The 12,205-nt window shown below is 44.2% G+C and overlaps 1 protein-coding gene across 5 annotated transcripts in view; it reads right to left on the bottom strand.

Annotated features, from left to right (window-relative positions):
* ATP8B4 (ATPase phospholipid transporting 8B4 (putative)) overlaps positions 1-12,205 on the bottom strand; it is a 152,154-nt gene that overhangs the window by 92,160 nt on the left and 47,789 nt on the right. For all 5 annotated transcript variants that reach the window (XR_005585498.1, XM_039491658.1, XM_039491659.1 and 2 more), the window contains exon 5: positions 10,203-10,264. Coding sequence is in view for 4 of the 5 variants with exons in the window: in XM_039491658.1 (XP_039347592.1) it covers positions 10,203-10,264 (62 nt within the window). In the remaining variant the exon portion in view is untranslated. The remainder of the gene's footprint in view (positions 1-10,202; positions 10,265-12,205) is intronic.

Raw genomic sequence — 12,205 nt, 5'->3', positions numbered from 1 at the left:
TTTGTCACAGCATTTTTTAATCAAAAAGTCAACATCAGTCATAGTAAATTTAGTAAAAGTCACAGGTTTAAGGGTTTGGGGGGAAGTCACGGGAGCACCATTTAAAAGAGAGATCCACATGATGGGGACGGGTCCTGCCCTTGGGTGGTGGAAGGCTTGGGGGCAGGAGAGTTGTACAAGAAGCCTGCCCAACACTCAACCTGCAGCAGCAGCTCCTGTACCGCAGACCTGACCCAGCTTCTTGCTCTGGCCTGTTGGCTCTTGCCATAGCATGCAAGCAGGGTCCTCTCCCTGTGACACCCTGCCATCCTCTAGCCCTGGTGCCACCAGATCACCTGCCCCAAGCTGGGCTGTGACAGCAAAAGTGGTAGGGCCACGAACCGGGTGGCCCCTCAAGATTCATGGCCTATAAAATCATGAGCACTAAGAAAAATCCCTGACACAAAGAGTCACGGACAAAATGAAAAATCACTCTCTCTGACATTTTTATCACTGTGACAAAACCTGCAGTGCTATCCATGCCTCTTTGCTATCGGAAGGATTAATGTTCTATTTTAAAAAAGACTTCACAAGTAGTTCTTGCTGATGCCACATGTTGCCCAGTCATTTGGTCAAAAGAAGCATTATTTGGGCTTGGGCTTGGGCATAGCTTCCTTCTGTATTTGGTGTCCAATGCAAAAAACAAAACTGTAATGCAAGAGACAGAAATAGTTGAAAACTTCATTTTGCAAGAAAGAAAACACAGCTCCCATTGACTTCATGGAGCATCCTATCAGCACTCTTTGTGCATAATAATCTACAGTATAGATCGGGGTGGCCAACCTGTGGCTCCGAAGCCACATGCAGCTCTTCAGAGGTTAATATGCAGCTCCTTGCATAGGCGCTAACTCCAGGGCTGGAGCTACAAGCGCCAACTTTCCAATGTGCCGGGGTGGGGGTGCTCACTGCTCAACCCTTTGCTCTGCCCCAGGTCCCGGCCCCACTCCACTCCTTCCCCCAAGGCCCTCACCCTTTCCCCTGAGTCTGCTGCGCCCTTGCTCCTTGTCCTCCCACCCCCAAGCCTCCTGCACACTACAAAACAGCTGATCGCGGTGGGCGGGAGGCGCAGGGATGGAGGGTTATGTGCTGATCGGCAGTGCTGCTGGTGGGTGGTGGGAAACACTGGGGGCAAGGTGGGGGAGCTGATGGGGGGCTGCTGACATGTTAATATGGCTCTTTGGCAATGCACACTGGTAAATTCTGGCTCCTTCTCAGGCTCAGTTTGGCCACCCCTGGTATATATTGATAAACCTTATTCAGAACACTGTGATGTTCTGATATAAATACGATAATATAAATTTCTCCTACTGATAGCCTGTTCCCTTTATGAAATAACAATTTGGCAGTGAGAAACTTTCACACCAAAGAAAGAACATTTTTGCTTCACTTCTAAAAACAAATGCCAGAAGAGGGAGCAAATTATCTCTAAAGATCCTACATATATGCAAAAACACCTCTCTACATGAGCAGGACCACTTGGGCAAGGGAACTGCTGTTGCAGATGGAAAACTATCCTCATAATTTACTATATAAGGGCAAATGGGTACAATTACTTGGTGTTCTTAGATTTCCAAACCATTTAATAATGCAATCTGTTGTTAATGAAAAAGTGACAGTGCTGCCAGTTTGTCAAATCTCCTGGGAGAGCTGTTGGTAGAACACTTCTTCTCAAAAGAAGAGATGAAAAGAGCAAGAATAGAGATTGTCCGTAATGCCCGGTAAGGATCCTACTTACTCAAATTTTACTTGTATGATACATAGGATATAACTGCAATTATGACAACATCAAAAATTCAGAAATGACAGGACTGCTTTTCATTATTGCTCTTTGTGTGACTTACATGAGTTAGTAATGAAAGCAGCATGAAATTTACTATGGCATGTGATGCAAGGACATTTTTAAGAGAAAATTTGCATGGGAATCTTTTGTGGCAGCAGCTATCTATTCACAAAATCTTTATGTTAGAGACAAGTATAAACTTCCTATACAGCAGTCTGAAGGTACCAAGACTGGTGAGTTCTCACCTTACACTACACTCACTGCAAACATTGATGAATATTATGCATAGCACATATGGTACTTGAGTGGAGGAGGGCTAGGGGGAAGAGGTCACAAAGGAGAAGAGAAGCTGAAAAATGCTGTGCACTTGTCCATAAAAATGCTGTCAAACTGTGTCCACAGTTAAGCACACACTATCAAGCAATTTAGTGGCCAAATTTTATCCTGTTCTAGAAATAGTGTAATCTTAAAAGTAACTGCAATTTATAAGGGCCAAATTCTGCATTCCAAGTGCACATGCTTGGCCCTATAATTCTGTAAAGATCTGTTGTTTAATTTAAAAACCATGGTTTCAGCTACAAGAAACTGAAAGGCAAAATATTTGGCTGGTTTTTGTTTGTTTCTAAACAGAAACCTATTACATGTTTTCACTATATTGTTTAGAATGTTTTTTTTAACCACATAAAATTATTATATGTCTTGGCTAGAAAGGTAAACTGATAGTTAGCTGTTTTTTCCACAAGCCAAACACTGAATTAATAGGATCTTGGTCCTTAGAGGTTTAGTCTAAAGAGACCTTTTTTATTTAAAAATGTATACCCCAGCAAAAAGAAAAGACTTCCTAAACATGTTTTTATTTACTGGATTTTTAATGTACACCCTAACATTTAATTGCACTTGAAAGTCAGTAAGAAGCCTGGACAGTTGAAAAGGGATGGGTGAAATATCCCTAGAGCTGATATCATCACTGCATTCTGCACCAGTGTTAGTTTCCGAGAAGTCTCTAATTAGAGCAGACTGCAATAATCCAGTTTAGAAATGGCAAAAGGAGGGATTTATGTATATGACAAAACTTGGCATGTGACTCAAGGAAAGATATTAGGAATTGAGTATTCAGCCAACTGAAAAGGCTAGCTTCTGACAGCTTACGCTTCCCAACCTTAGTCCTCTTCTTCTCTCAGGGTATGTCTACACTACCCGCCGGATCGGCGGGCAGCAATTGATCCAGTGGGGATCAATTTATCGTGTCTAGTCTAGACGTGATAAATCGACCCCCGAGCCCTCTCCCATCGACTCCTGTACTCCAGTGCTGCGAGAAGCTCAGGCAGAGTCGATGGGGGAGTGACAGCAGTCAACTCACCACGGTGAAGACACCACGGTAAGACAATCTAAGTGCATCAACTTCAGCTACGTTATTCATGTAGCTGAAGTTGTGTAACTTAGATTGATTCCCCCTCATCCCCGCCAGTGTAGACCAGGGCTCAGAGAAGATAGCCATTCAGTGATAAAGGGCCAATTTCTCTTAGGATTTGAAAGCAGAACTCCAGTTCAAATTGGTGGAGTTTTATGCACAAAGTGGCAAAACTCATGTCTTTACATAATAGAAACCTCTTATCTGATGAAATACTGACACTGAAATACTCCAGAAGGGTGGCTGAATGCACATCCCAATGACTGGAGTTAGGAAGCAGTCAAGCTAGAGAAATCTGTAAGGAATTCTAGAAGCCAAAAGAAAACTTCCAATTTCTCTTTGGTTCTTTCCTTTCCTTCTTATAACAGTTTTAAAAGAAAAATATTTGTTAACTTAAAGAATATTTCATTTTTTTAAAAATTGGAAGCTCTCAGATGGAACCCAGACATAAGATGGTTACTCACCTTTGTAACTGTTGTTCTTCGAGGTGTGTTGCTCATATCCATTCCAATTAGGTGTGCGACTAAGGCACCCCCTGGAGTGGCGCCCTTATGGCACTGGATATATGCCCCTGCCGACCCAACGCCCCCTCAGTTCCTTCTTACCAGCCGGGACGGTCGTTGGAACTGTGGAGTGCGGCATAGCTGATCTACACTTCCCTAACTCTTTGCTCATTTATACCTGTAGATAGTTGTTATAGTGTAGTTGTTAGTAGTTTCTAGTTGTAGTTAATAGTAGTTTTTGTAGTTAGAACATATAGTGATTGGAGGTAAGGGGCTTCTCCCCTTCCCGGTACTGGGCCCATGCCTAGGTCTCCGGGCTTCAAACCCTGCTTGGCCTGCCTCAAGCCGATGCCTACGGGAGACCCCCACGACTCCTGTCTGAAGTACCTGGGGGAATGCCATCAAACAGATAAGTGCCGCATTTGTAAGGCATTCAAGCCTCGGACAAAAAAGGAGCGGGACTTTTGTTTGAAGTAGCTCCTCATGGAAGCGGCACTGAGCCCAACGCCCTCCACCCCAGTGACACAACGTAGGCCCTTCTGACCCCAACCGCAGCACACCTACCCTAACCCCCAGCCAAGACAGGACTTTTCTAGAAGATGTGGCCGCGGTGGTAGGAGGAGGCAATCTAGTCCTCGGACAGACCAGAACCAAGGCGCCCCCAAACCATCGGCGGGGCCCAAACAACACTTTTGAAGGTGCACCTGAGGGCAGAGCACCAGTCTCCTTACAGGATCCTTCCCCACCTTTCACCAACCACCTCTCCTATTTCCTCCTGGCGTGGTCCCACATAACGTCAGACCGCTGGGTCCTATGCACGGTGGAAAGTGGATACCGACTTCAATTTGTTTTGTCCCCTTTCCCACCCTCCCTCCCTGTCCCTCTTCAGGGACCCCTCTCATGAGCAACTCCTTCTACAGGAGGTGCAGATGCCCCTTGCTATCGGAGCTATAGTGGAGGTTCCAAAGGATCTGAGGGGCAGGGGGTTTTACTCCCACTACTTCCTAATCCCCAAGGCAAATGGGGGGCTACGGCCCATTCTGGACCTGCATGGACTCAACAAATTTATGGTAAAGTTGAAGTTCCGCATGGTTTCCCTGGGGACCATTATCCCTTCCCTGGATCCTGGAGACTGGTACACTGCCCTTGTCGTGAGGGACGCGTACTTCCACATAGCAATCTACCCGTCGCACAGGCACCTCCTTCGCTTTGTGGTCAGTTAATGACACTTCCAGTCCTCCCCTTAGGCCTATCCATGGCACCAAGAGTATTTACAAAGTGTATAGCTGTCGTAGCTGCCTCACTCCATCGACATCGGATCCAAGTGTTTCTGTACCTCAATGACTGGCTCATTTGGGGTCAATCCAAGCTCCAGGTGCAATCCCATGTTTGGTTCACCATGAACGTGTTCAGACAGCTGGGCCTGCTGCTCAATGTCAAAAAGTCCACTTTGTAGCCAACCCAGAGAATAGACTTCATCGGAGCAGTCCTGGATTCAAATCTCACCCAGGCATGCCTACTGCATGCCCACTTCCAGTCCATGGCAAGCATTATCCATGGCCTCCGAAGCTTCCCGACCTCAACAGCACGCACGTGCCTCAGTCTACTGGGACACATGGTGTCTTGCACCTTCGTGACCAGACATGCCAGACTACGCCTCCGTCCACTTCTGGCTCTCATCAATCTACCATCCAGATCGAGACAATCTAGACAAGGTGCTCACAGTACCAATGGAAGTCTTAACCTCCCTGGCTTGGTGGCTGAACCCCAACTTCGTATGCGGGGGGATGCCATTCCATGCCCCACAGCCCTCCCTAGTCCTACCACAGACACATCATCTCTGGGCTGGGGCGCTCACCTTGCGGACCTTCACACACAGGGCCTTTAGTCCACAAAAGAGATAACCCTGCACATCAACGTATGGGAACTAAGAGCAGTACGCCTGGTGTGTCAGGTGTTCCGCGAACACCTTCAGGGACATTGTGTCGCAATCTTCACAGACAACACAACGGCCATGTTTTACATCAACAAGCAAGGGGAAGCGCGATTGTCCCACCTCTGTCAGAAAGCCATTCGCCTGTGGGAATTCTGCTTAGCCCACTCGATCGACCTGGTGGTGTCGTTTCTCCTGGGAGTCCAAAACACCTTGGCAGATCACCTCAGCAGGTCCTTCCTGGCTCACAAGTGGTCAATTCGCCCGGACGCTATCCATTCTCTTTTTCAGAAGTGGAGGTTTCCCCACATAGACCTTTTCGCCTCTTGTGAGAATCGGACGTGCCAGGTTTTCTGCTCTTTCCAGGGGCGCTCCCCGGGCTCCCTATCAGACGCCTATGCCTTTCCTCCTTTCCCGTTTGGTCCACAAGGTCCTTCTCAAATTGCGAAGAGCAAAGGCCCACTTAATCTTGATCTCCCAGGCGTGGCCCAGGCAACATTGGTACACCACTCTCCTCGATCTGTTGGTGACCATACCAATTCCACTCCAGTTGTTGGCTGGACCTGATCACTCAGGAGCACGGCCGACTGTGTCCTCCGGACCTGCAATCCCTCCATCTCACAGCATGGATGCTGCATGGCTAACTCAATCTGAGCTGCGTGGCTCCCGCTTGGTGCAGTACATATTCTTGGATAGCAGAAAGCCCTCTACTAGGTCCACGTATCTGGCCAAGTGGAAGCATTTCTCCTGCTGGTGTGCCCTGAGCAATACTGCCCCTCTGGAGGTGCCAGTACCTACCATCTTAGATTATCTCTTGTCCTTGAAACAGCAAGGCCTAGCAGTTTCATCCATCAGAGTACACCTAGCAGCAATTTTGGCCTTCCACCCGGGCGAAAACGGGCACTTGGTTTTCTCCAATCCCATGGTTCCTCAAGGGACTGGAACGTCTGTACCCGCAAATTCAGCATCCGGCCCCTACATGGGACCTCAACCTGGTCCTAGCCAGGCTCATGGGTGCCCTGTTCCAGCCGATGGCCACTTGCTCGCTTCTGTACCTTTCCTGGAAAACAGCTTTCCTCGTCGCTATCACCTCGGTGAGACACATATCGGAACTTCGAGCCCTCACGTCGGACCCACCATATACAGTGTTTCATACGGACAAGGTACAGCTGCGACCACACCCTGCCTTCCTAAGGTGGTGTCTGCCTTCCACGTCAACCAAGACATCTTCCTTCCGGTCTTCTGCTCGAAGCCGCATGCTTCTCAACGAGAGCAACAGCTGCATTCCCTAGATGTTTGCAGGGCCCTCACCTTTTACATCAAACAAATGAAACCCTTTAGGAGGACGACCCAGCTGTTCGTAGTGGTGGCAGACCGGATGAAGGGCCTCCCAGTCTCCACACAGCACATCTTGTCCTGGATTACATCATGCATCCGTGCGTGCTATGGCTTGGCTGGTGTCCCAACTACGCACCTTACTGCCCACTCTACTAGGGCTCAAGCTTCGTCCTCCGCCTTTCTGGCTCATGTGCCCATACCGGAGATTTGTAGGGCAGCAACTTGGTCATCAGTATATACCTTCACTTCCCACTATGCGATAGTGCAGCAGTCCAGGGGAGATGCTGCATTTGGTTCAGTGGTCCTTCACTCCGCGATACCTCACTCCGATCCCACTGCCTAGGTAAGGCTTGGGAGTCACCTAATTGGAACTGATATGAGCAAGCACTCGAAGAAGAAAAGACGGTTACTCACCTTTGTAGATGAGAATAGAATGAACAGATAAAGGGAGTGACACAGAGAGAAGAATGTGCAAAGTGCAGTGGGAGGCAACAGGGTGATGGATAGGCTGGGCAGAACTTTAAGAATGAGAAGGAGTTTGAATTCTATGTGGAAAAAGAGGAAGTGGTAAAGATATCTGGCAGGAGAGTGACACAGCACTATAATGACTTTGATTGCTTCATAGTTATTTTTGTTGCCCCTTTTTGACCCAAGCAGCCAGGCAAAGTTCAGGGCCCTAGGTATATTCCTGTTGGATATAGAAATTGATGGAGTCTGTTACTTTCTTTGATGTAATCTTGTTTATTTACAAAGAATGTACATGTGCTTAAATCCAGCTTTTCTGAATGCAGGAGGAACCCAGAACAAAGGGAGTTTACAGCAACAAGCCTCTTTAGACAACGGACTCAAAAGCTCGCTCTCTAGCTTCTTCCAGGGTCACACTGTGTTCACTGGCTACTGCTTGGCTTTCTTGGTTTTTGCCGCTGCCTCTCCCTGTTCTGTCTGTTCTCAGTTTCTGTGTGTTCCACCTTCCCTCACACCCCCAAACCACTATGCCACAAAATGCCTCCACCCCCTCACTCCAAAATCTCCTGGGTGGGTTCACAACCTCTTTTGCTTATACAGGAATTTGTGATGGACTTATCCTTATAGTTATGATAACTGAAGGAGATGTTCACACCTGTCAGTCTCAGCAAGGTTTTAATTTGACCTGTAACAAGGTTTCACCCTGCTCATAACATGGTTATTAATCATTTGTATTGTCCCATTGGCACCCAGGAGCTCCAGTCATGGATCAAGACCTCACTGTGCTAGGTACTGTACACACATTGAATAAAAAGATGATCCCTGTCCCAAAGAGTTTATAAGTCATGTACTGAGGTTTTCCTGTTTGAGGAAATGGTCCATGTGAGGATTAGAATGCTGTCCCTAATGTTTTCCTGACCCCCACCTCTTCCTGTGTGTGTGAGAGAGAGATTAAACCTCAAAACCAAACACCTCATTCATCATTTCTCAAGTAATAAAAGGAAAATGTAAACAAAAATTCAAAATTGTCTATAATTCATTTTTCCTTTCAGTTCAGAGGAACTGAAAACAGATGGAACTCTTAAAAAAAACTTTCTTCTGCAATGAGAAATCATGAAAACTATGTCTTAAGTATTTTATTTAGCAAAATGGATTAAAACAATGATCTAAGATCTAATGCTGTATCAGGCAAAATAATGGAGAAAACTAAAGAGAATTTTGCCCGTTTCCATGTGGGGCTGGGAAGGAGTTTTTCCCTCACAACCAGATTGCACAAGATGGGGTGGAGTTTTTTTGCCTTCTCCACGGCAAGTCTGGGAGTATGGACATCATTACCTAATGTTGCAACACACTATGTAAAACTTGTGGTGGATATCCTGTGAAGCCACACGATATGGAATAGATATGATTATCAGTTCAAATGAACTGGAAAAGGATTTAAAGGAAAGCATCCATTATGGGAGCTGAATAGAGGACTCAGATGGAAATAGGAGACAGACTTGTTGAAAGTCTCTGGGTAAGGATAAAAGGGGTAAAAAACAAGGGTGATGTCATGGTAGGGGTCTACTACAGACCACCTAACCAGGAAGAAGAAGAAGAAGAAGAAGAAGAAGATGAGGCTTTTTTTAAACAGCTAACAAAATCATCCAAAGCACAGGACTTGGTGGTGATGGGGGACTTCAGCTATCCAGACATTTGTTGGGAAAATAACACAGCAGGGCACAGATTATCCAATAAATTCTTGGAATGTATTGGAGACAATTTTTTATTTCAGAAGGTGGAGACACCTACCAGTGGAGAGGCTGTTCTAGATTTGATTTTGACAAATAGGGAGGAACTGGCTGAGAATTTGTAAGTGGAAGGCAGCTTGCATGAAAGTGATCATGAAATGATAGAGTTCATGATTCTAAGGAACGGTAGAAGGGAGAACAGCAAAATAAAGACAATGGATTTCAAGAAGGCAGACTTTAGCAAACTCAGGGAATTGGTAGGTAAGATCCCATGGGAAGCACGTCTAAGGAGAAAAACAATAGAAGACAGTTGGCAGTTTTTCAAAGAGACATTATTAAGGGCACAAGAGCAAACAATTCCCACTGCATAGGAAAGATAGGAAGTATGGCAAGAGACACCCTGGCTTAACCAGGAGATCTTCAATTATCTAAAAATGGGGGGAAAAGCCTATGGAAAAATGGAAACTAGGTCAAATTACCAAGGTTGAATATAAACAAATATCACAAGCATGCACGGGCAACCTTAATTCTAGCATTTCCTAAATTTTGAGTACTTAACCTTTGAACCTTAATAATGTTCTTCTAATGTCGCTTTTTGTGTTTAATAGAATTAAAGTCAATGTTCTAGACTGTTCATATGAATCTTTAAAAGAAAATTTTAAAAGGAGTTTGAGACAACAGAAGCACAATGAGCAAAATTACAATGAAACTAAAAAATAAGAGTTAAAGAATTTCTACAGTCCCAAATTCTCCTATCATTCTACACAACCAAATCTAATTAAAATCATCAGGAATATGGATTATGAGAAAGAGTGAATCTTAAAACTGAATCAAACCAAGAAATTCCTCTGTGAAATCTCTTTATCTTATAGGAAAAAAAACATTTTGATGGTTCAATTGCATAGCCCTATAGTTTGCAAATGCAAAAGAATTGTGATTGAATATTGGTGAGATGATCTAAAAGTTAAAAATAAATTCACCATCGTTAAAATCTGTTTCTTACCTGCCATCAATGAGTACTTCAGCCTGTCGATTGTTCACCTGGTTATCACTCTTATGGCGAAACTGCAATAGTAAGGACATAAAAATACCAGTTATCAAAAGTGAACATAAGGACCTGATTAAACAAGGAAATTAAGCATACAGATAACTTTAAGCAAGCAAGCAGTCTCTGTGCATGAAATCCATTGACTTCAACGGGACCTGAATGTCACACATTGATTTTACATAATTTTCATGACACTTTAATAAACTCTTTAGTGTTTACCAATTCATTTTTTTTTAAAAAGTATTCATTTGCCCCACAATAACTTAATTAACACATGCAATATTCTATGCATTTAATTTAAAAAAAGCAAGACATTGCCTATAAAAGTATTTATTGACTGTTGCTAACTAAATAAGTATACATTAAATCATAGACATTAGAGATCAAAAATTGCTCTGCTAGTCCATAACATTGCCAATGAAAAACACATTTTCTACTGCTTTGTCCAGTCCAGTTTTATATGCCTAGAGAAAGGGCTTCCTCTGCCTTTCTTTAGTAAACTATCCCATAGCCTAAAAGAGACACTTTCACTGGAAGAACTTTTTATAAATAACTTTTCCTTTATATTCCACACAAAAATTCTTCTCTTATTTTCATGTCAGTATTCCAAATTATACCACCCTGACACCATTCTAAATCATTCCTCTTCATTCTTGGTGTCCTTACAAATATTAATGAATTATTATGTACCATTCCCACTTAAAAGTTGCTTAACTAGTTTTACATATTTAGCTCATATAATCTCTCTTCATAAATCTATCCATTCAGCCGCAGCTATTTTTGTTGCTCTTTTCCCAACTCTCTGAAATTTATCTACATCTTTCCAAGAGATGACCAAACACTGAGAGCAGTCTTTCTGTTGCACGTCCACAAGACCCACTAGAAAAGTACTATCATGTCCGAGCACTATGATCCCTAGCCCAAAATTGCTTTGGTCCTTTTTATCCCATATTTTATTTTAAACTCATAGCTAATACCATGTCCACTCCTCCTCTTTCTATAAGTCCTTTTCAGAATTAATATTTTCGAGGTCTCCTTCCCCACTGAACATAGGTATTTTGGATATTTTTTCCCTATATATTGTAGTTTGCAATTTTCCCCAAATTGGATTTCAGTTTTTGTTTTTTCCTATCTTTTTCCCTAGCCTCTCTCAGGTTGTTTTTTTCTTTTTTGTATTATTTGTTTGAAACTCCTTCCAGTTTCGTATCAAACTGCATTTAAATTCATTAATATGCATTTTTAGTTCACTTCAAGTTGACTGATGGCAATGTTCAGTAAGACTAAATCTAACCTCAGTCCCATGGAAATCCACCTAAATATCTCCATCACCTCAATACATTGCTGGTTATTCTTAGTGAACTGTTTGCAGTCCTTCAGCCAGTTTTCAGCCCTTGTAAAAATCCAAAAAATCCAGATAAATTTCCCTCATCCGCATTAATTTACTGCACTATGTCCCTAATTTACTGCACTATGTCCCTAATTCAGCCCTGGTTGAGGGCTTTCTGCTATCCAGCAAGACCTATCAAACCCAGGCCGAGCATTCCTGATCCTCTGCATTCAGCCATGCAGTAGCCATGCTGTCAGGTGCAATGCCACCAGGTTCAGGTGCAGAAGACTGCTGGGGTTCTGGGATAGTGGGTCTGACCACAGAGGCAGTCACAGTGGGGTGGCTACTGAAAGGTCCCCAGCAGTGTGCCAAACCAGTGTTGGTGAAGCCACTTGGGGGCTATCAGGATAACCTTCACTCTGTCCTGTTTGATCTTCATGAGGACTCTTTGGATCACCGGCACTGGCAAGAAGGCATACATCAGGATTCCCGACCATGGGAGCAGGAAAGCGTCTGATAGGGAACCACTGTCCTTCCCCCAGAATGAACAGAACACATGGCATTTCCAGTTCTGAAAGGACGTGAACAAGTCCACCTTGGGAGTTCCTCACTTCTGGAAGATAATACTTGA

This window comes from Mauremys reevesii, linkage group 10 (genome assembly GCF_016161935.1).
Source record: "Mauremys reevesii isolate NIE-2019 linkage group 10, ASM1616193v1, whole genome shotgun sequence".
Taxonomy (NCBI): Eukaryota; Metazoa; Chordata; order Testudines; family Geoemydidae; genus Mauremys; species Mauremys reevesii.
Note: the sequence above shows the minus strand (reverse complement) of the source record. Positions and strands in the feature narration are given on the sequence as shown.